This window comes from Aquarana catesbeiana, linkage group LG02 (assembly GCF_042186555.1).
Source record: "Aquarana catesbeiana isolate 2022-GZ linkage group LG02, ASM4218655v1, whole genome shotgun sequence".
Classification (NCBI taxonomy): domain Eukaryota; kingdom Metazoa; phylum Chordata; class Amphibia; order Anura; family Ranidae; genus Aquarana; species Aquarana catesbeiana.
The window spans coordinates 503,465,711-503,489,929 of NC_133325.1; the positions used below are offsets into that span (position 1 = coordinate 503,465,711).

The 24,219-nt window shown below is 41.1% G+C and overlaps 1 protein-coding gene across 2 annotated transcripts in view; it reads left to right on the top strand.

The window, feature by feature from the left end:
- LAMB3 (laminin subunit beta 3) overlaps positions 1 to 24,219 on the top strand; it is a 100,371-nt gene that overhangs the window by 25,492 nt on the left and 50,660 nt on the right. Inside the window, exons 1-3 of one of the 2 annotated variants that reach the window (XM_073615764.1) lie at positions 3,722 to 3,848; positions 18,702 to 18,816; positions 22,489 to 22,562. In XM_073615764.1, coding sequence (XP_073471865.1) covers positions 3,846 to 3,848; positions 18,702 to 18,816; positions 22,489 to 22,562 — 192 coding nt within the window. In that variant the 5' untranslated portion in view covers positions 3,722 to 3,845. Of the gene's footprint in view, positions 1 to 3,721; positions 3,849 to 18,701; positions 18,817 to 22,488; positions 22,563 to 24,219 lie in introns of those variants that run through there. The other variant, XM_073615763.1, reaches the window with a different exon arrangement.

Consider the following 24,219-nt stretch of genomic DNA (forward strand, 5'->3'; position numbering starts at 1 on the left):
ATGACTGGCCTTATTCCATGTTTGGGGCGTGCATGCCTCCTGCCGATCTGTGCTGTGATTAGACACAGCACAAGTTTACAAAAACACAGAACTCTGTGGACAGGGAACAGCGATCTAGCTGTTTCTTCTCCCTGAAAAGCAGGAAGAAAAAAACAGCCAGATGAGAAAGTAAATGCAGCACACATTACACATTGTTAGGCACACAGTTAACCCCTCTATTGCTCCTAGATGTTAACACCTTCCCAGACAATGTCCTCAGTACAGTGTCTGTGTACAGTATTATCGCTGATTACTGTATTAGTGTCACTAACAACACAAATGTTAGTTAGTGACCCTTCCAGCCAGTGTTTGTTAGCACCAAATTGCTCACCACCCTATCACAGTCCTATTATAAGTTGCTGATCACCGCTATTAAAGTATAACGACTATAGCTGCGTAAACCAAATATGCACTTATTAGGATGTTTTTTCTCCAAAGACATGTATGAGAATACATTTTGCCTAAATTTCTGAAGAAATTAGTTTTTTTTTATTGGATATGTTTTATAACAGAAAATAGAAAATGTGTTTTTTTCCAAAATTTTCAGTCTTTCTTCATTTATATAATAAAAAATATAAAATGAAAACCTAGTGGTGATCAAATACCACAGAAAGAAAGCTCTATATGTGAAAAAAATATGAATTTCATTTGCATACAGTAATGCATCACTGTGCAATTGACCGTTAAAGTAGCACAGTGCTAAATAGCAAAAAATGACCTGGTAACCAAGAGGATAAAACCTTCTGGAGGTTAAGTGTTTAAAAGGGATCTGAATAGTGGTCTTTTCCCAATTACCAACTTACAATGCATTGTTTTGCACTGTGTCTCTATGTGGAAGTGGACTTCTTGGTTGAAGGAGGTCTTTGACTCCTCATAACAGAACTGTCCCCTAATGACTGATGATCTGGTTGGGGGGGTATTCAAGAACCAGCCAGAGAGGTGCAGAAAGCACACTTCCAGGAAATGGAAACAGAACCAGTGAGAACCTTGCACTGCATGTCTTCTGGTACAGCTTTCACTCCAGCAAGGAAAAGATTGGGCAGCACAGTAGTGACATCACCAAATCATCCTCCAAATCTCAAGAGACTAGCAGTCAACAGCACATTACCTTGGCTGATCTCTAACTAGAATTATACAGATATGAGGTTGAAATCAAACTCCGGCACAAAAAAAAATACCCTTCCAGTGGGACCCACACTGGAAAGATTAAATGTTCAATAAGCCTAGGGGTGCATGAGTAAGGTGTAAAACTTACCTTTATTGCTTGCTCCAGCTTCAGACCTTGGCATTGTGTTACATTCGTTATGATGTTGATGAGTGATCTGGGTCCTGGTGCTGCAATGTCAGCTTTTTTATTCTTCTATATGTGAATTATTCAGTTGCCAACTTCTGTCCCTTCCTACCTGCAGCCTGTCAAAACTGTATCACAGAGCTAAAGGACATGCTCAAAAATTCTTCTTCAACTCTTTGCTACAGGTCTGACAGGCAGCATGAGGACAGGGATACGAAGGAGCAGCTGCATATTTCACAAAATTAAACCCGATTTAAACAGTAAATGCATCTTTGAACTAAATGGACATTGTTGCTGTATAATTGTTTAGAGTGCTTATTTAACACATAATTAATAGAGAGTAATGGAAGCGCTTTGTGAGTTGGGGTGGCTGATCCAGCCTTAACACATTTTCTAGAACACGCAAGGGTCTAGTTTTCCATGTGTTAATGCCACTGCCGCTATACATGTCTTCATTGTGATGAGAAGAACTGTACCTTTCTAGAAAGGACTTGCTTAACAGGAAATTGCTCTGAGCCCAGGGAAATGCTCTGGAACTCTTCTTCGGGTATACAGTACAGGTCTGAAAGGGAGGCTGCAGTGCAGGCGGGCCCATGAGAGGTGAAAGTAGCCAACAACTGCAGACCTAGTGACATACTGAAGAAAATACTGAAGAAAAAATGCTGGGCACTACACTGCCAGAGATGTTTCTTTGCACTTACCTCAAAGCAGAACAAATAATAACCATAAGGTATATAGAGATTTAAGGGTTATTTTAATCCATTCCATTTATCGCTGTTTGATGACATGGTCCATGGCCTGCGAATTTATTTACAGTCCCTTGCAAAGATTAACGCCTGGTAAACGCATTTAATAGATCACTGCAAAGATGACGTTTTAAGCCAATGTTATGATTATGTGCAGTGGCCAATTTCATTTTACTGAACTTAGATTATCAAACTATGAATTCTTTGCATTGTTTTTACAACGATGATAATGATAATTATATTTAACGGGATTAGGCGAGAATTCCAGCTAGTATCTGTTGTGGTACTACAAGCCCTGTGTGCCTGCCCAAACCTGTTTTAAAGAAAATAATTAAAAGTTCTTTAAAAAGCTCTACAGACTAATAAACCGTAATGGAAAAAAATATATGAAATTAGGATCCCCTCCCTTTTTTGCTGGATTTAGTTCCTTTTCAGGGCACGTTTTTTTCATGATTTCAGAATAGATTTCCTATGACTCATGTGTTCCCAGCTGTAAGATACAAAACGTGCTGACTCTAGCACTGCTGTAGATTTGTACCAGTTCCAGAGTTAGAGAACATTTAATCACAAAAGACATATTTTGAAACTAATCTACCCTGAAACAAGACAATCCTTATATTCAGACAGTTTAAAAGATCTTTTTTTATCAGTAAGCAAATGGTGTAAATTTTATGAATTCTATTTTGTGTTTGTGCCTTATCAGTAAAAGTGAACTTCATTTTTCCACTGCATTTTCTACCCAGGCATTTGTAATACTAGTAATTTTACTTATTTTTTTCAAAAAACAAATTTGTACTCAAACATGTAACAAAATATAATTGGCCAATAGTAGCCAATAGCGTAGTTAGCTCTAAAAAGCCTGCAAGGGCAAGAAATAAGGAAGGTCAAAATGGTCCTCTTGAATGTACCTGCAAAAACTCAATTCTGTGCTCTGAGGAACATCTCTGTCCATGTGAATAGTAGTGAAAAGGTAGCAATTAAGGTAATTTGGGTGTGACTGTCATATCTATCTGTATTTTAAAAAAGGTATGCCCTTTTATAATTGATTGAGTTCTTCCCACTAAGGCTCCATGTACACTGAAGCGCATTATGATCCGACCTCTGGTGTGACTTCTATTCAAATCAATGGGCTCCCATAGGAAACCATTGATTTTGAAAAGAGGCAGAGAAACGCGGCTAAAAGCTAGCGTGCCTAAATGCGCATCGACACCAATGCAAATCGCTGATAAAATTACGTTTTTCAAATCAGTGTTTTTCTGCTAGCAATGCAACGTCCAGAATGACTTTGAGCATCCTGCGTGGATGGAGCCTAAAAATATATATTTTAACTGACAAGCTATACTTGTTTAAGATGACTACAAAATCAGCTTCTGGTGACAGATCAAAAGTTTGAACAGATTAGGTATTTTGCAGTTATTGAAATTTTCCAAATATCTTGGTCCCAAAACAAAAAACTAAAATCCAATAGCAGATAGACTATATCGGTATTCATTTCAAGCCCATCCCACTCTCCATAAACACCACCTGAAATATTATCACTTTAGCTTATAGCCAATCAGCTTGAGCTGAAACTAAAATCCTGCATATACTAGAGGTGGTGATGAATGAAGTAATAAAAGAGAGGCGGGGCAATCACCCTTTAGCTGATGACCTCTTCATCTACCTGTTTAGAGATGGGATTGAAATCTTTACTGTGACTTCCTTTAGTGTTGGAATGATGGCTTTGGTGTTAAACTGCCTTATCTGTTTCATCATAATTCACCGTATTGATGGTGAGTGAAGTTTTGGTAATGAGGATTTTTTCATTATTGTTGAGTAATTTAGGTAACTTGTAGCATATCTTTAAGAAATATTTTGATGCAAGATCACAATAAATTCTATGTGTTTAGTTTGCACTTTTTTGTTAATGTGCTTTTTTTTATTTCATTGAAGAATTAACAATTGATCTAAATAACAATAAAGATATAAAAAACCTTGTTAAAGCTAGTCTTATAACATCTTAACACACTCATAATTGATAAAATTCTTATCACCTATGCTGGTATTTATCTTCCTAGCTCATGAAAATTTGATTTATTTTATTACAAATGGATCAAAGAGGAAATAATAAAAACTTTTTAACTTGCATAATTTTCAAGATGTAATGGGCAACACTTTCATCTTTTCCTAGCTTTTCATAAATAACTGGGTATCCCTGGACACATAGGGGCTGATTTAGTAAAACTGAAGAGTGCAAAATCTGTTTCAGCTATGCATATAAACCAATCAGCTTCCGGATTTTTTTTTGTCAAAGCTTAATTAAATATGCTGAAGTTAGAAGCTGATTGGCTACCGTGCACAGCTGGACCAGATTTTGCATTCTCCAGTTTTAGTAAATCTCCAATACTGTATGCTGTTATCTAAGACAGATTAATTAACTTGTAACTTAAAATTATCACAGAAATTCAATGTATGGAATCCATTTGTTACTTAGATATCACACTAAAGGTATTTCAGTAAAACAAAGACTAAAGTGCATATGAAACAACCTGCCTCTATGGGCTGATCTTTCTACAGACCTTCTATAGAATTCAGACTACTCTGCAGTACTGCCTTTGATACAGATATGATCATACTATGGTAAAAGAACTTCCATAATACTTATTACCATGATCTAGCTCATTTAATAATGTAACAGAAGAATCAATCATAATTGATTTATTTAAATTGTGCTGTACATAAATTTCGTTTTTCATGTTGATAGTGTCAGGGATGGTTAAACCCCCTAATTATCTTTTTGTCCAATTGGGGAAATTTTTCTCAATTGTCTCTAAAAAGCAAGAGAAAGTGAGGGAAAATCCTTACAAAATGTTAGCTAAAGTTATGATGTCCCAGTTTTAGGATTTAGATTTACCTGTTCTGGTGACAATTGCAAACTTTTGGATTTTTAATAACTTTCTAACCTAATGACTTTGGTCACCAGAAAGGCTGAATCTCCCCAGAAAAGGCAGACAGAGATTATAATCCTTGTTCACGCTATCCAAAGCAAAGAAGAAAAAAAAGCAAAAGTTTAGCTACACATACACTTTAAATGTACAATATTAAGATCAGTTAAGACAGAGATGCAATAGTAATCTTTAGATACATCTACATAAAACGAGAAGCAATCAGGTAAATATCTTACCATACCTGCAAAGATTAGTTGAAAATCAGGAGATGTTTCTTTCCCCAAATTTTAACTTTTATGCATCATATGATTCTGAATAAATGTATAGAATAATGTAAATTGTTTTGTTGTGTAAGTAGCCAAAAAAAATTGATATTGAGATTTTGTTATGCATGGTTTAGTTAAGAGTTACAGTACAATAGCTCTTATCTCTACTGATTTCACATGTTCTATTTACATATTACAATTTGCCAATAGGTTATCTGTCTGTAGTCTGGAGTTTGTTGTCCTCACTTGAAATTTGTGTGCATGGTTGCTCATGCAGACTTGGTATTCTGCCAGTCAGAGTACCACAAGGCAAAGGAACCCATTTATTAAAGTAGGGGTGGCAGTGACAATAAATGAAGCAAAGTGACCACGGGATTGACTGTAGTGTAAACTGAGCTGAAATGAACCTGTGCTCACATCAAGTATCCAATCCCATGGAGAAAAAACATTTTTTTCATTTACACTTTGTATTATTGGTTCCGGGAAAGAAAAAAAACAGGCTAGATTTTTCTCAATGCAAAATGTAGTAAATAATGTCCAGGTTTACTTTACTTCATCTTACTTTGCAGCACTTTAGCTAACTATACACTTTAGTAAATTATGTTTTCAGTTTGAAACATACATTTCTTGGGCAAAACACTATTGGGTCAATTCACTAACTTTTACCGCATGAGATAAGGGAATCATGTTACTCATTTGCATAAATTATCACATGCGGTAAATTAAGTCCAATTCACACAACGATTATGTGGTATTTACCTGAAAAAAATAAATGTGTTGGTAAATAGTGCATAAAAAACTCTTAATTCCAATTCACAAACGGACCAGAGAGTAAAAAAGCATGCGATAATTACCACCAGGGTTTTGCTGGCGGTATCACATGCGGTATTTGTCAAAACATTTTTTGGACAAATAGCTGGTTGCCAAGCAGCGGGCCAGGAAGCCGGCCGCCATGTCCTTAACAACAGATGACTCTTCAGCTGTCAGCGGCTTTCCTGCTAACAGCTGATTGTAAAAAAAAAAGCTGATAATCAAAAGGCATTAAACTACTTACGGACCCCCCACCATCATTATACGGTGGCTGTTTGAAGGAGGATATCGTTGTTATGGCAGCAGATAGCTGCCATAACCCCGGTATCCCCATCTTCATCGGGAGGTCCGCTACAAGATAAAAGTGGTCTCTGCGGTGGATCCGCCGGTAGATCACTTTTATCCGTGGCGGGAGAGGGGGGCCCCCCTCCTGCCATGATCCGGTGCCCTCCGCCGCTTACTGGAGCTGTCGGCAGTGGCGGAGGCGATTGCGTCCTGTCAGTAGCTGGGTATGGAGACGAGTGAGGGGAAGATGGCCCCCAGCCGTCTCCATACAATTGCTGGGCGGAAGCAACGTCAAAACGTCACTTCCGCCCACAGACATTTTTTTAAATAATTTTTTTTTTTTTTGGATTGCATTTTAGTGTAAATATGAGATCTGAGGTCTTTTTGACCCCAGATCTCATATTTAGGAGGTCCTGTCATTCTTTTTTCGATTACAAGGGGTGTTTACATTCCTTGTAATAGGAATAAAAGTGCCATTTTTTAAAAAAAACTGTGTAAAAATAAAAGGTAAAATAAATAATAATAAAACATTTTTAAACGCGCCCTGTCCCGATGAGCTCACGTGCAGAAGCGAATGCATACATGAGTAGCGCCTGCATATAAAAACGGTTTTAAAACGACACATGTGAGATATCGCCACGATCGGTAGAGTGAGAGCAATAATTCTGGTCCTAGACCTCCTCTGTAAATTAAAACATGCAACCTGTAGAATTTTTTAAATGTTGCCTATGGAGATTTTTAAGGGTAACAGTTTGTCGCTATTCCACGAGCGGGCGCAAATTTGAAGCGTTACATGTTGTGTATCAATTTATTTGGCATAACATTATCTTTCACAATATAAAAAAAAAATTGGGCTAACTTTACTGTTGTCTTATTTTTTAATTCAAAAAAGTTTATTTTTTCAAAAAAAAGTGCGCTTGTAAGACTGCTGCGCAAATACGGTGTGACAGAAAGTATTGCAACGACCGCCATTTTATTCTCTAGGGTGTTAGAAAAAAAATATATAATGTTTGGGGGTTCTAAGTAATTTTCTAGCAAAAAAAACTGTTTTTAACTTGTAAACAACAAATCTCAGAAAGAGGCTCAGTCCTTAAGTGGTTAAAAAAAAAAACAGAGTGGGGTCTACCCCCAGTCCACACTAGGCCCTTCAGGTCTAGTATGGATTTTAAGGGGAACCCCCTAAAATCCATACCAGACCCTTATCCGGGCCTGCAGCCTGACAGATCAGGAAAGGGGGGGGGGTGAGGGAACCATACCGTACCTGAACCATACCAGGTCACATGCCCTCAACATGGGGGCCTCATCCCCACAACCATGGCCAGTGGTTGTGGGGGTCTGCGGGTAGGGGGCTAATCAGGATCTGGAAGCTCCCTTTAAGAAGGGGGCCCCAGATCCCCCCCCCATGTGAATGAGTATCGGGTACATAGTACCCCTATCCATTCACCAAAAATGTGTCACAAGGTAATAAAAACACACAGTTTTTGACAATTCCTTTATTAAAAAAAATAAAATAGTGTCCCCCAATGTAAATCCTCTGTCAATCACACTGCCCCCGGACCCAAAAAAGAAAAAAAAAATGCTCCCGCCGTCGATGAAGGCTGGCTGCCTACTGCAGGCTCCACCGTCTGACATTTCTTATATAGGTAAGGGGCGGGGCCACCTGGCTACGCCACCTGGTGCTTCCCACCCCCTTGTAACGTCACAGACCGGTGCATGCTGGGTAGGTGGGACCCTACACCATTTTGTTTTAACATTTTTAATTGTCTTCCTTTTTTTTTTACATTCAGCTGTCAATGGGGAACCCGCTGACAGCTGATGAGTCATCGGTTGGTAAGGACGTGGCGGCTGGCTTCCTGGCCCGTTGAGGCGTATGGATGAATGGGATGAGGTTAAAGCAGAATTGTAGTGTGGTCAAAGAAAGCCAGCTCTTGAACAGCATACTTGCACAATATGGCGGACATACATATGGATTTGCCCTTCACCAGTGCTGACAGGTTCAGGATCCCCATCTCTGATCCGTTGCCCACTGCTACTAGTGGAAGCTTCTTCCAGGTCTTGCATCTTACCTCAGCTATTGGGCGGCTACTGATGACATTACTTCTGCACATGCTTGCTGACATTACATTGTCCTGGCATCTGGCTCCAATCTTATCAGATGTCAAGAATGAAATGAGTATGTACACTGCACTGCGCACGTGACATAGGCAGTGTACACAAGAAAAAAAAATGCTAGGAAAAAGAGGAAATATATTTTAGGCAAAAGAGGCATGCCAAGTCTTATCCACCAAAAAGTTCTACAGTCTAGTAATTTTTTTTAGAATTTTAATTTTGTTTGTTTTATGTACTTTGATTGTATGCGAGGAAAGCTCAGTATTCCTGGCAATAAATACATCAACAGATGGTTTGTTGGACAAAACTGAAAATAAGACATTTTATTTATTGCTCAAATATCAGCTGATAGATACAGCAAATCCCTTGTTTTACTTTTTTTTTAACACAGTACAATTTATTAAGAAGTGACAAATATGTTTAACATTGGGATAAAGGTTATACTATTACGGAAGTTAGTACAATGTGTGACTAGTTTACTATATTGGCACTTATGGGAAACAGAACGTAATATGCAACAGAGAGAGGTCATTTTGCTGGGCCTCTGACATACTTTTCTCCTTGTGATGAGATTTTTGGTAATGAGGCAGAGGGCTGGAATGTTGACTTGTAATTTGCACCATTCATATTAATTTGTCCACTAGGCCATAAAGTCTGAATCATTTGTATGAGTCCACAACATTTTCTAGATGTTATTGTGCAAATGAACCTGTACCGAGAAAGTATGTAGGTTGCCAAGGGTGAGCTCTGTTTTTTCCAAATACTAAATGTCTGTGATGCTGATCCAAAGGCATCAGTAATCTCTGGGTCATTGTTAGCACTGAGGTAATGTTAGTGTTAGGTACAATTAATAGATTAGTTTAAAACAGTCCCTGACCCCCCATCTATGACTCTTCATGATTTGCTTAATGCCCCCCCCCCCTACACAATTGGAAATTACTTTTGTTTGCAGTGGGTTTAGGTACTTTTTAAGAGGGTCTTGGACCTGCTACTTTCTTCTTGCCCAGAAAACCAATCCGCATGTGCCCCCATGTGTCAACAGGGGGCTGGCTCAAAGAACCCAGAAAATAACTTCATCAGATGGCATCTGTAGTGAAAATTGTGGTGCAAGACTCAGAGAGCAAAACATTAAAAATAAATAAGTGTGGAGTAAAGTTTCTCTTTAAATGTTAGATGCTTGCTTTAAGAGTTAAATTCTGGAGTGAGTTACGTGTCGGGGCTTGTGTCAACGATATTTTGTTCACTTCAAATTGATTTTTAATTTCCATACAAGTCTATGAGGATATAAAACCCAGTTGAAGCAGGTCAGAATTAAACTAACTGAAGGATAATTGCATCTGCAATTGAATTCTGAATAATCTCAAAAGTGTCTCAAACTGATGCCATAGACACAAGCCCAAGGATTGTTGACACAAGCCCTTAAGGAATCCTTTTAGGGGATAGTTGGGGGGGGAACTTAAGGTTTACTTTGGGTAGGGAATTTTTCAGTTTGGAATGTTACGGGTTTTTTGGTTATGGGTTCCCTTTAATTTGGTTATTTTGTGTTATGCTTTTTAATGCTCACTGTTGGCACTAAAATGCACTAGTGCCAGGCTTTCAGGTTTAAAAAAAAAAAAAAAGTCAATAAATGTATTGCTAACCACTTCTTATGCTTCATGCACACTGGGCCAACACACAATTATTAGGGGCATTTGATGTTTTTTTCTGTTTCTAAACGCCCCTCCATGTTAGCCTATGTGTCCTCACACGCATATGTAGGTGTTTACAGGCATTTATCATTATTATTATTATTCTACAAGATTTATATAGCGCCAACAGTTTGTGCAGTGCTTTACAACATGAGGGCAGACAGTACAGTCACAATACAGTTCAATTCAATACAGGAGTAATCAGAGGGCCCTGCTTTAGAGCTTGCAATCTAGGAGCATTTAGACACAAAAGCCTTTAAACGCCTGTAAACAATCCTCTGGTGCATTCAGGAGTGGAAAAAATGCCAAACATGCATAAACACATGTAAACGTGTCTGAACGTGCCTAAACACTAGGTGTAGTTTGCGCTTGAGCATATATTCATTTCAATGGCCAGAATTAATATTATGGCCAATGAAATAAAAGAACGCCCAAAAAAGATTTTTCTCTGCTGCCAAGAAAAAGCATTCAGAAGAGCTGGGGGAAGCCCATTGTGCATGAGGCCTTAGATATGTGTTCTTGGGGAAAACTGATGTACATACCATAATAAATATGTTGCAGATGATTTCTAAAGTGTTGGAGTTTGCTGTTCAGGTTTATAGGTGCAATAGATGCTGATTGTCTCAAAAAACTTGCTGATGCATCAGTTTTTTCACACAGTAGAGCCTCCTTCACATGCCCGCTTAGCTGTATCCACCAGATTCCAGCAGCAAGAATCAGAAATATAAACATCCATGGAGTGTAGACGAAACACTTCTTCATCTTCTAGCCGCAATTGTTGCAGTTTAAGCATATATGCCTATTTATGGTCAGAGCCCTATGACCGGGGAGATGTGAACCACAAAAACACGCCACAAGACTAACATCATAAAGTAGACCTGAAGTGTGCCCTGGTCTGCTGGATGGTATGCCAAGAGAAGGGGGCATACCCAAGATAAATGAGTGGATGGTTGTAGAGGAAGTGCATTCAAGAGAAGTGCCCTGAGAAGGGGAGTGGGTGAGTGGGTGGGTACTGCACACTGAACCCAATAAAAGACCACTGTGGGTGGTCTGCTTAACCACTTCCGGACCAGCTTGGCTCAGCTAGGCAGATCGACGTTACCTTACGTCGCTTTTCCTTTTGGCCACTAGGGGCACGCAGCGTGTGCCCAGAGCCGATGCGAGTGCCCAGCCAGCACGATGACCGCTGGGCACCTGCGATCGCTCATGACAGAGCGAGAACCTGGATTTGTGTGTGTAAACACACAAATCCTGGTTCTTTCAGGGGAGTAGAGACAGATCGTGTGTTCATACCAAGTATGAACACCAATCTCTCTCTCCCTCTAGACAGTCCCATCCCCCTACAGTTAGAACACAGTGAGGGAACACAGTTAACCACTTGATCGCCCCCTAGTGTTAACCCCTTCCCTACCAGTGACATTTATACAGTAATCAGTGTATTTTTATAGCTCTGATCGCTGTATAATTGTCAATGGTTCCAAAAATGTGTCAAAGGTGTCTGCTGCAATATTGCAGTCCAGATAAAAATCGCAGATCGCCGCCATTACTAGTAACAAAAATAATAATAATAAAAATGCCATAAATCTTTCCCTATTTTGTAGACGCTATAACTTTTGCGCAAACCAACCAATATACATTTATTGTACTTTTTTTTTAACCAAAAATATGTAGAATACATATCAGTCTAAACTGAGGAAAAAATTTGTTTATTTTTTTTAAAATGTGGGATATTTATTATAGCAAAAAGTAAAAGATATTGTTTTATTCAAAATTGTTGCTCTTCTTTTGTTTATAGCGCAAAAAATAAAAACAGAAGAGGTGATCAAATACCACCAAAAAAAAACTATTTGTGGGGAAAAAAAGGATGTAAATTTTTTTGGGTTTGGGTCTGCTGGACGTATGCCAAGAGAAGGGGGCAAAACACTTGGATAGGGAGGTAATTATTTAATTGAGCTGGTAATGTACTACTGGGCAAGCTTGCTGGAGGCTTGCAACATTTCTGCTTGCTGATTCGGAATGTATTGGGCAAAGCAAGCGGACTGCCACCTGCCCATTTTCTGACATGGTCTAGTACCCGTGTTGTGATGCTGCTGACGCTGCTCCGATCCGGAAGGAGTGTCCAGATTATCGGCAGGGGTCAAGGCCTAAGTTAAGCAAGAGGATCCTAATGTGTTTGGTGAACTGGTTACCACTCAGAGGGTCAGTAAGGAAAGGTAGCAATGGGCTAGACTCCGACAGGTCGGGCACATGAGATAACGACTGGTCTAGAATGGCCACTGGGCAGCAAGCGTTGAGTCTGGAATAGCTTGATGTCTACCCCGGGACCGGACTGTTGCATTCTTGGACACTACAAGCTGAGGATGACGTGATTCTGATGGCGTGTCAGATGGCGTCTGCATAATACCTGAAAGCCGGGGCCGGTGACGGTGAACTTACGTGGACATAAAAAGCCATAGAAGGCCAGATAGATGGCTGCTTGAATGACCAGGCTGGGCAGTAACCCGAAGGGGGAACATGACAGGATGGTAGACATGTTTCTGAAGATGGCGCTAGTGTCGGGTAGGCGCTTGCTACTAGTTTGGGGTTGCTGCCTGTGGATACTGCGTAGAACAAGGATGGCTTGGTAGGGTCCTGTAAGGAGAGGAAATGCTGGATGCTAGCTAAGTAGAGTCTGATAGTATTATGTGATAGAGCTTGCTGCGTGTGGCAGTATGATATGAAAGGCAGGATGTTTTTAAGATCTCCCGACACTGCCTCGGGGTTTGGAGCTGGGAACCTGTCATAGGAATTCCAGGCGGTACGATAGGCCTTCAGGGTGTTGCAGGATAATGACTGATTTACAAGGCGGGTCGCATCATGTAGGTGTTGCTTTAATCCAGTGTCAGCTGTGACCAAGGTGGGATAATAGATGTGGTAAGGTCGGTTCCAGCGAAAAGAATGACGAAAAGTTAAAGCGGGATAGTGCGTCGGCCGAGACATTGCACTTGCCCGGGATATAGATGCAGTACACCTTGAATTGATGCTGCAGGGATAGTTGCACCAGCCTGCGTCGAAAGGACATGATGGCTAGCGATTTGGGCTGTGGCCCGATTGTCTGTGGCAAACGTCACTGTTTGCCCTGCCCAGGTGCAGGTGATGGGACAAATTGGCTATTGCTGCTGTGTCTAGCCTATGTATTTGATCAGGATCTTGCACCTGCAAGAGGAAAACTAAAAGGCGCGAGATGAAGGACCGCCCCTGAGGGATGATCCTCATGGCGAAATCGAGCATGCCCAGCAAAGATTGTAGCTGTCTCTTGGTGCACCCTCGTGTAAGGGTAAAGGTGTGAACGACCGACCTGATGCGGGTCAACTTGTCGGGAGGCAAGCTGGCCTGCATGGACTGTGTGTTGAGCGTGACACCCAAGAAGGTGTTGGACTGTGCCAGGCTTTCTACTTTAATCTCTGCTATAGGCACATTAAAATTACCAAATACCCCTCTTAAGCTGTCTACGTCTACTTGGGGCTCACCGGATTTTTCAATAAACAGGAAGCTCATCGAGATAGTGGATGACTTTCTGGCAATGTGCCTGATGCGACAGGGTCCAGGAAAGGGACTGAGCAAAAGTATCGAACAGCCACGGGCTGTTTTTTTTTAAATTTATTTAGGACCAAATGTCAATTTGGTGACAAAATAATACAAGCCTTTCAACTTGATCTCTATGTCATCGCGAGAGGCATGGCTCAATTCGCAGTAATTTGAAAGCGTCTGAGATGTCCGCTTTGGACTGCCAAGCGCCTACCCCTATGCTAATGATGGTTTGAATGGCTAGGTGGACTGACGAATACTTAAGGGAAAATTCTTCTGAGGGTATTAGGGAGTTTAAACTTGGGATGTGAGAACAATGAGGCATGGACAAATCATACACTTCCAAAGTTTATTAGAAGCATGCCCTCGGCAAGCCCAATAAGGCTGACTCTACAGACGGTGAAAGGTGACTTGGAAAAGGGGAGATCATGTACCCTCGGTCCAGTTTGGTTTGTAATAAGGCGCCGATGGCTGACTCGTCAGTGGCAGCTGAGAGTAGGTTCGTGGGTTGTGTGGGGCAGGGTAATGAGGCCGGTGTGAAACCCTGAGGTGCATCCCTGCACGAGGAAGGTGGCCAGGGAGGGGTCGGGTGGGAGGATAGGTAGAACCTGAGCCACCCGACATGCATGCGGCCTAGTCCTGATGTATTTAGCTGCTTAATGCCGCATGTGACTTTGAGATGTGCTTTATGGCATGAGAGGAAAACATAAAGGAGCTTACAGTGAGTGTAGTTGCAAGTCCCGATCCTTTTTTTTTTGGAGCTGAGCAATAGTCGATGATATAGACTGTGCAGAAGCCTGGGTGCCAGGTTGGGCTGCTGCTGGCGGTGGGGATAGCAGCCTAAAAAGCTTGGCTTAACTGGCTGTGGCACGGTAGGAAATACCCCTGTGCCGCTGCTCTGCTGTGACCTTGGGGATGGTCCAAGTTCTGCCACTTTATGAACCCACAGAGGGTGATGGAGGGGCAGAGACGAAGTCTTCGCTGTTGGCCTGCTACATGGCTTTGGCTAAAAGAAAAGGAGCGGGGAAGTGCATATGTTTGAGATAAGTTGGAAAGGCAGGAGGGGACAGATGCGTTGGGTAGGTAAAGATGGGAAAAAAGGAAGAAAATGAGAAGGACAGGAAAAGGAACGGCAGGCGTAGTGAAGAAGACGATTTGAGTACAAACGCTGTTGAGTGGAAATTTAGAAAACTCAAAAGAATGCATGGTTAGCCAGGAGGTGACTGGCCAGGTAACCGATTGCTCGGGTGCCCATCTGTGCTCGGCACAAACCTGTGAACCAGAGCCCCAGGGCGTACTGGGGTGGGGAGCTGCAGTCTGGTATTTCTAAGTGGGAATGTTACGATCTGTAGTTTATTGACGTATGTTTGGCCTGCTAATGTTTGCACTGGCAGCAAGCTTCATGTTGAGCGACCTTGTCTGCGTAGGTGAAGGGTCACCCTTCGAAAACAGAGTGTCATGCACAGAAAGGTGTGACAGTTACTAATGACTAATGAGCAACTCGAATCATGTATGTGAAGTAAAAGATTTTGTGAAAGGTGTTTAAGGAAATACTGCAAGGGAAGGTCCCTTGTACTACGCACCAGACTCGATGCCCTAGCTTGCGAAGTCCTGGTTGGGGTCAAGAACTGGGTTGACTGGGAACCTGTAGTAAGGTGACATAGGAGTTTGATTTAAAAAGGGGTTGCAAAGAGCTGTTTGGGGCATAGCTGGCCCCCTGGTGAAGGTGCGAGCCCTATCGACAGTGTGTGTTTTTTTTTTAACACACTTTTCTTTTTCTTTTTTTTTTTTTGAAGAAATACCATCCAAACCTGGTGCAGGATGGACCAACTTGAGGTCTACTGACCTAAAGGGGAAATGAGAATAGGTGAATGGCCTATTTGCCACTGGAGACGTGCTTGGAACAATTGCAAGTAAGCAGCCTTATCAGGAAAGCGAAAACAAAGATAGCGGCGGGAGTTGAGTATGTAGGAATGACCGACCGCAACAAACGTACGAATAGATGGAGTGAGATGTGTATGTTATGCGCCTGATTAGAGTAATGTAAAGCCAAGGATCCAAATTGTTGTGCCGCTGCGATGTCACGCCGATGCGACTAGATTCAGATCGGGCTGAAGAGTGAGAAAATGGTGTGGTGTGTAGAGCCGAGGATCCGAATCATTGTGCCGCTGCGATTTCACGCCGATGCGACTAGATTCATATCAGGCTGAAGAGTGAGTAAATGGTGTGGTGTGTAGAGCCACGGATCCGAATCGTTGTGCCGCCTGTGATGTCACGCTGATGCGACTAGATTCGGTTCGAGGTGAAGAGTGAGTAAATGGTGTGGAGTGTAGAGCTGAGGAATTGGTACGTTATGTCGCTGGTGCGACTAGATTCAGGACTGGCTGAAGTGTGAGTGAGTGGCGTGGATTTGAATCCTTCGTGCCGCTGACGTGACTTGATACGAATTGGCCTGAGCAGTGGGCTGACACGAGTCATTATGTCGCCGGTGCGACTGGACTCGAATGGGGTGTAGAATATTTTACTGGGTGGTAGTGATTTTGAGAAACCGACTAGGTACGAATACATGCAAATGATACGTTAGAAGGCTGGCCGGAGGCTAGCCTGAATTTGTAGGAGTCTGAGGGCTATATATCCCTCCTCCTCCTCTATCAGATCCTTCGTCGGCTCATTTCCACCCACCCTTTCCCCCATACTTTCATTATTTCATTTTACATCTTGCTCATTTCATACATATTCATTCAGGGTATGCCCTCTTTTAGGCATACTGACCAGCTAGGCCAAGGCACACCTCAGGTCTTGGTAGTTAGGGTTATCGCATTTCCAAGTGAAGACTCTGACTACAAGGTAAGTTAATGAACCAGTAGAGATAAGGCAAGGAACTTATGACATGCGGTAACAACAGTTTTGCGAATGGGGAACATGATAGACAATGGTTCGAAAATATGTAATGTATCTGATATGAGTCGGTTGTAAAGAGAGATGACTCCAATACGAACTGGTTATAAATGTATGAAATGAATGCTATACGAATCGGTAGTAAATAGTATTAAATGGATCTGATACGAATTGGTTGTAGAGAGTATGCCACCCCTTACTCTGAAACCGAACACATACCAACCACCCAACCCCCCAGGCTAATCAAGGTGCAGGCAAGGCACCAGGTGGGTCTAATAACCACCTCAATCAGCCACAGAACCTGTACAAACAATACATGCTCATCTCCAAATGGATGAGACGGCAACGCCATGGACAGTGAATCCTATAACCAGTGAAGCCTATGTTGAGTGATATCGGACAATGACCAACAGCGGCTCGGAGGCTTGGATCTACAAATGAATCGTATGTTTGTAGACGGGATGACAAACAGGGCAGACGGAACCTACGAATGTACTACGCCTGTGCCAAATTGATGTCGGGACATGACCGACAACAACTCGGAGGCAGGTTTTTAACGAAAGGGATGCGGAATAGGAAGCATAACAAATCGCAAGATTGTACATGATACGAAAAGGTCCGAATTCTACCTGCTACAGTGAGCGGGAACCGCCGATGAAGACCACAAATGGAGAAGCCGCATTGCACTTGCGATGGAATGCACAGACTCACAAACATGAGGTGAGCTGGGAAGAGTCAGCCCAGTGACATGTAGTACCGCACACTGAAACCGACAAAAGACCACTGGGGGGTGGTCTGCTTAAATACCCCCCGGGCTCCTCCAATAATTTCAGGCCACCATACTGGCCATCCTATATATACTTGTGTATACATGCATTTGAGCGGAAAATACTGCACTCAAATGTAAAATTTTCTGTTTTTAACGGCTCTGAATGCATTGCTGCATTGTGATCTGTTTGCAGTTGTGTGCATTGTTCCATAGACAACAACACACCTGTGTTCAGATATGTAAAAGTAAAAAGTTACATGACTATACACACAGTTTTTTTTCTTGCCTGTATGGAAGAGGCCTTAAACATTTTAATTACATTTATATTCATCTTTATTAAATGTATAATTATAAAAAAACTGGGTACAATGCACTCTGATTCATTGGTCATATGAAAATGAGGTAGTAGAGCAAAACAAATGTGACCAAAAAAAAAAAAAAATAGGTTATTTCACTGGTCTTTAAATAGGTACCTTTGTGTGAGACATATGCAACTAAAGAAGTATTGTACTAGAAGCAGCTGTGTCTGTGGGAATTCTTAGCACACAGCTAAGAGTGAAGCACAGACAAGCCTGAGCCTTATACAGGGTGACTTTTTACCCACTAACCTTTCACCTACTTCATGCAGCAGAGCCAGACAAAGGCCACTACAAAGGCTTGTTTGTGGGCCTTGACAAATTTCACTTCATTACCCTAGATAACTTTCACCCTGTTATCATAGGAATCTATTAACAGACACAATTCCCGAAAACCTAATTTCAATCCATGTATATAGGTCATTTCTTCTTTTAGGCAGCAATGACAAAAATACGAGTGCTTGGAAAAATGACCTTTTTTTAATCTAGCTGTAGTATATATATAAAACATAAGAAATAGTTCTGGCCAAATCAGTAGATTGCTTTAAAAAAGGGCTGGATGCTTTCCTAAATGAACAAAATATATGCCACCACATACCAGTTAACAGTTTAACATAAATGATGTAACATTTTTATTCCATGTTAAAAATTTTTACATTTTGGGCATTTGCAATACCCACTTTCTATGTACCTCATACCCCTTTTCCTTTTACAATAAACTTTATTGTGAAAAAAAAAATAAAAAACTATATATATGCCACATATGGCTTAGTTTTTTAACTAGTTTTTTAGTTTTCAATAAACTATTTTGCGTATGAAGCAAGCACTGTAATTATTTGTTATAATAAGATGTAAACTCTGTACATTAGAAAGTGCAGTACTGCCATTCTTAAGTCTCCAGTGCTCAGTAGTTGGTAGTAGTTTACATTCTATCACTCTATCTCTTCCAGGGCCAGCTAAAGTGTTGCCGTTGTGATTCACGAGACCCTTTTTCAGCAATCAGTCACCGGATTATTAATGTGGTGTCACCCATTGGTCACCTTCGCTGGTGGCAATCAGAAAACGGTATGTAATTTAGGAACGGATGTAAACGTATTGGGAACATTTAAATGTGTACTTGTAATACAGGTTTCATTCCCTTCAGTTTCCAAACACAGCCTGTTTTATGAACAGGCGCCAAAATAATCGCCAAGACATCAATTTACAAACAGATAATGCGGGGAATTCAATAAAGCTGCTATGCCACTTTTCTGGCGTTAGCCCCTCTTGTTAATGTATTGGGCCAAAATCATGAATGTGCCACTTTCACATTGTGTCGCATTGAATGCGCCAAATGTAAAAGTGGAGCTTATTGACATACAATGTCATTTTGGCCTTAATGGGGAGAGTGACAAGGTTTATATAAAGGGGTTCTTGACCCTCTAATATTCACCTTGCCAGCTACCTCAGCCAGCAAAAGTACCCAGTGCTTCCCGGTATAGGGGATCATGTGACTTGATCCCATTTGACAGTACTTGGCTCTAACCAAGTGCTAGGCCTGGGCACTGTCAAATCACACTGGCAAGATCAGTATCAGTTGGGGTGGGGGGAGAGGGCCTACAAAGACACTCATGGGTGTCCGCAGAACTTTTTTCGGGGGGGTATAATTTTAGGTCACCCATGCTCCGCCCCTTTTTGACAATGTCATGAAGGGGAGGGGCTTAGTCATTATCCCATAAAGTGTAGGCATGTGCCCATCAATTGCAGCCTCATGGTGCTTATCAAATGTAGCCTGTACAGTACGGAGGGTGTACAGTATGTGTATATATAGGGGGTGGATGGTATTAGTATATACAGGAAGGAAGGTGGGTGTATATAACTGTATACAGGACAGATGATGTATATCTGCAGTCAGTGATGATGGAGGAAGGTCTCTATATACAGGAAGGAAGGTGGGTATATACAGCTACCTGTATATAGAGACCTTCCTCCATCATCACTGACTGCAGATATACATCATCTGTCCTGTATACAGCTATATATGCAGGCCAGATGATGTATATCTGCAGTCAGTGATAAAGGAGGAATACAGTAAGGAAGATGGGTGTATATAGCTGTATACAGGACAGGACAGATGATATAATCTTTCCTATATCTGGCACCCCCTTCACTGATCATACCTGTATGCACTTAGCTGTATATATGTCAGGCCCCCACACACACATCTGTAAGCACACACACAGCTCTGCCCCCCCCGTACACAAACAGCTTCCTCCCTTCACTTGTACTCACAGCCTCCCCTTGTAAGGTGGTCTTCCTTCTCCCGGGTCTGTTTCCACATGTCCTTGTGAAAATACAACAGGCAGCAAAGCAAACACGAGGGGCGCACATACAGGAAGCAGCCAGAGGTGGCAGTAAAGAGCTCTGTAAGTTCAGTGACACTGATCTGCGGCAGCTGTGGAGCCGACTCGCACAAACCCAGTGAGCCAGCACAGCTACAGGTGTGGCCACTTTTATGCACACTGTAGACCCTTACCAATTTCAGGGGGGTCACTCGCCCCCCCTTCCCCCTACCTGCGGACGCCCATGCTGTCACTTTGCCCCAAATAGCCATGTTTAGTTTATCCTTTACCAGATCTTTGAGCACTAAAAGCTACCATGCCTGCGCCAAGATCTTAAAGCTCCGCAATCTTAGTGTCAACAACTACTGATGCAAGTGGAATGGTTCACCTATAAAGTATCAGATACATGTAATTTATATAATAAAAAAACAGCATTAGGCCATGTTTACATATGTGCGGCCGCAGGTTCGGGTCCAGTACGTGTCTGTTCACTGGTTCAGACAAAACCAGAGAAAATTCCCAGCTCAACTCACCAACCAGTCCGCTTACCAACCAAATTAACCTGTTCAACAGTATGAGTTAAAAACAAGAGTTTTAGTCTTAGTTAACAAAATAAAAATTTATTGGACAAAAAAAAAACAAAAACAGGGGTTTAGTTATCACACATGTTCACCAATTCAGGTGCGATTCAGGTCTGAATTTTTGCCTGCATTCGCACCTGAACTGGCATCAAACATGCACAGGACCCTTTTGCAAACCATTCTGTGGCCACCCCGAACCTGTGTGAACCTGCTCCATTGAGAGTCGAATCGAAGTGTTATCAAAGCACCAACACAGGATGGAACTGTGGGAGCTTGAGGTAGAGCAGTGCCACGTCTTAAACGTCAATTGGTCAAATAATGAAAGTGAAAAAATGGACTTTCCTGGCACCAATCACAAGAAATAAACAATAAACCTTTATTAACAATACATAGAGATAAAAAAAACACATTAAAATACTGCAATATTACTACAGTGGCAACTAGCCCTGTCCAATATTGGTCATAGATGTCAGAAACATGTCATAGTAAACATGTATGACTAGACTATAATATAGCAATAAAATAAGCTTTACATGTTTCGTGAAAATCGCTTCTTCAGGAGCTATTAGAGCTATATATAATAGGTAGATAGTCTCAGAGTATGTAGAAAGCACCAAGACTGCGCCCAGGAACAAACGAATGGACACACAGCATGCAAGGTGCACAACGGGCGATATGTGGGGGTGTACCGGATAGAGAATGTATAAACATATGTCTATATAGATGCACCAGAGGGAGGGGAGTGCAACACTTAAACTTTCTCCTAGAACCACTTTCAATTTGGTTTTCTATATTTTATAGATGGCATGTTTTTGCCGCTAAGCATATTTAAAGCCATTTGTGAAGATCCCATCCACATATTACAGACTAAATAGCTCTAATCTACAAATATCTATTGTAGATTAAGGTAGACCAAGGTAGACATAGGTAGGATCCAGCCTACCCCTACGCATGAAAGTATCTGGTTATGGGCGTAATTTCCTAATTATCTTTACATAGTTTATCTTTCTTCTTTTTTCTCTCTGCCTCTACAGTTTAGGTGTTGCACTCCCCTCCCTCTGGTGCATCTATATAGACATATTTTTATACATTTTCTATCTGGCACGGCCCCACATATCGCCCGTTGTGCACCTTGCATGCTGTATGTCCATTTGTTTGTTCCTGGGCGCAGTCTTGGTGCTTTCTGCATACTATGAGACTATCTACCTACCTATTATATACAGTTCTAATGTGTTATAATTATTGATTGTCTCTTTCTCTCCTTAGAATATATACAAAGCTCCTGAAGAAGCGATTTTCGCGAATCATGTAGAGCTTATTTTAATGCTACATTATAGTGTAGTCATACATGTCTACTATGACATGTTTCTGACATCTATGACCAATATTGGAGAGGTCTAACTGCCACTGTAGTAATACTGCAGTATTTTAATGTGTTTTTTTTATCTCTATGTATTAATTATTAATAAAAGTTTATTGTTTTATTCTTATGATTGGTGCCTGGAAAGTCAATTTTTTCACTTTCATTATTTGATCCATTGAGAGTTGGTCACACTTGCATGTCATACGAATAATTGGTAATTGGTGAGTTGAAGTCAACTCTATCACCCAGGTGATATGTGAAAAAAACTGAATGGATATTGGAAGTCTCTGTATATTATAAAACTGCTGCAACTGATTATAGTTTCCTGTAACTGATTATATTTCCTACGCCAATCAATGAAAAGTTGAAATGTTACAGAGAAAGCTATTTTTTTATTTATTTATACAACTTAGTAAAGTACAAGTTTTTTTTTCAATAAAACAAACAATTGTATTTGTGATTTTCTGCACAGGTCTTCCATCAGTTTACCTGCAATTTGACACAGGAAGGAAGTTTCAGCTCAGTGATGTCACTCTGGATTTCAGGGTATGTTTTGTTTAGTATGGTGAATGTCACCATGGAAAATTGTAGTTACGCACAGGAACGAGCTTGTTGTATCTCAATAATTGTTGCTTAAACTTCACACAGTTTACAGCTGCCTTGTTTAGGACAAGAAATTGCAGTAAGCAGCAAGGTCGTTAGTGAAAATTAGCATTCTGTGAGATCAGAAAAGGTTGTCATATGTATATAATAAAGTACATAATTTTCTGTTTAATCTTACTTCCCACTTTAAAGCCCTCAAAGTTTTCTACCTTAATGCATTCTGTGCATTAAGGTGAAAAACCTTCTGTAGTGCAGCAGCCCCCCAGAGCCCCACTTTTACTTACCTGAACCGATCGTTCCAGCGATGAGAACGAGCTCAGCAGCTCCAGCCACAGTCTCGGGTCCTAATTGGACAGATTAATAGCAGCAGGAGCTATTGGCTCCCACTGCTGTCAATCAAATCCAGTGACACAGGAGAGCCAGGGGGCATAGCCGAATCCTGCTGTCTGTGTCAATGTAGCAGCAGGACTCGGGTGCATGCCTGCATGAGTGCCCCCTTAGAAAGAGGGTCTCCAAGGGGGCACTCAATGCGGGGAGGAGCCAGGAGCACCTCCGGGGGACACCAGAAGAGGAGGATCGGAGCCTTGCCAAAACCCTTGCACAGAGGAGGTAAGTATTCCGTGTTTATTATTAAAAAAAAAACCTTTACAACCCCTTTAAATATACACTGCTGCATAATTTGATCGGAATTAGAATATAAGATTTTCCATTCTCCAAGTGATCTTACTGTAAACCACTATGTATACAGTAGCATGTGCCTACTGACATACATGAATCTGCATGTACTTACCTTGTAACATTGGCCCAGCCCTTGTCACATGGGTGAGTACATGTTCCCTTCCATACCCAGAAGTATTGGGGATATCCTTCAGCTCCCAGTGAAGAAGGAAGAGGAAAGCAAATGAAAGGTACATTTTTTTTTGCTGATGGGGTTGGAGGTAAAACCAAACCCATTGCTTTGGCCTGAAGGAGCAAGTCCCAGGTTTCCATTAAATGCCATTCAGTTGTCTCAACAGACATCCTCTACATTGTGTTTACTTTGATACTGTCTATCAATTGTGTAATGGAATTATTGTTTCAGAAACCTGGTGTAGAATAATTATATTAATTCGGCTTTATAATCAAGATCTGTAAGTATGCAGTCTGGGTTCCCTTTTATGCTTTGACTTTGAAAAAGCTCACTCAGCTCAGCATAAGACAAATCTTGAAATAGCTAGGTTGTGTGCATGTCATTTTTTGTGCCAGTTGTTCTTCATGTGCAAAGTTAATGACTAAGGTCAGTAGGTCAGTGGTTTCACAGATAAGAATATACTCAGTATATCTGTCATAGACTTTATTGTAAAGATCTTTTTAAAAGTAAAAACATATATTATCCATAATATAGTTAGTTATTTGATATAGTTATTTAATTAGTTAGTTAGATTGAGTTTGTGTGAAATAATATATGTTTATATGTATCCAATTATAGTTTAATATGCATTTGTAAGGTTTGGTACAGAATTGCATTTCTGTAGCTTAAAGAATATCCATTACAAGAATTCGGCCATTTGGAAAGGTCATTCACCTTTAGTTTTTTATAAGAATCTGCTGTGTGTTACTG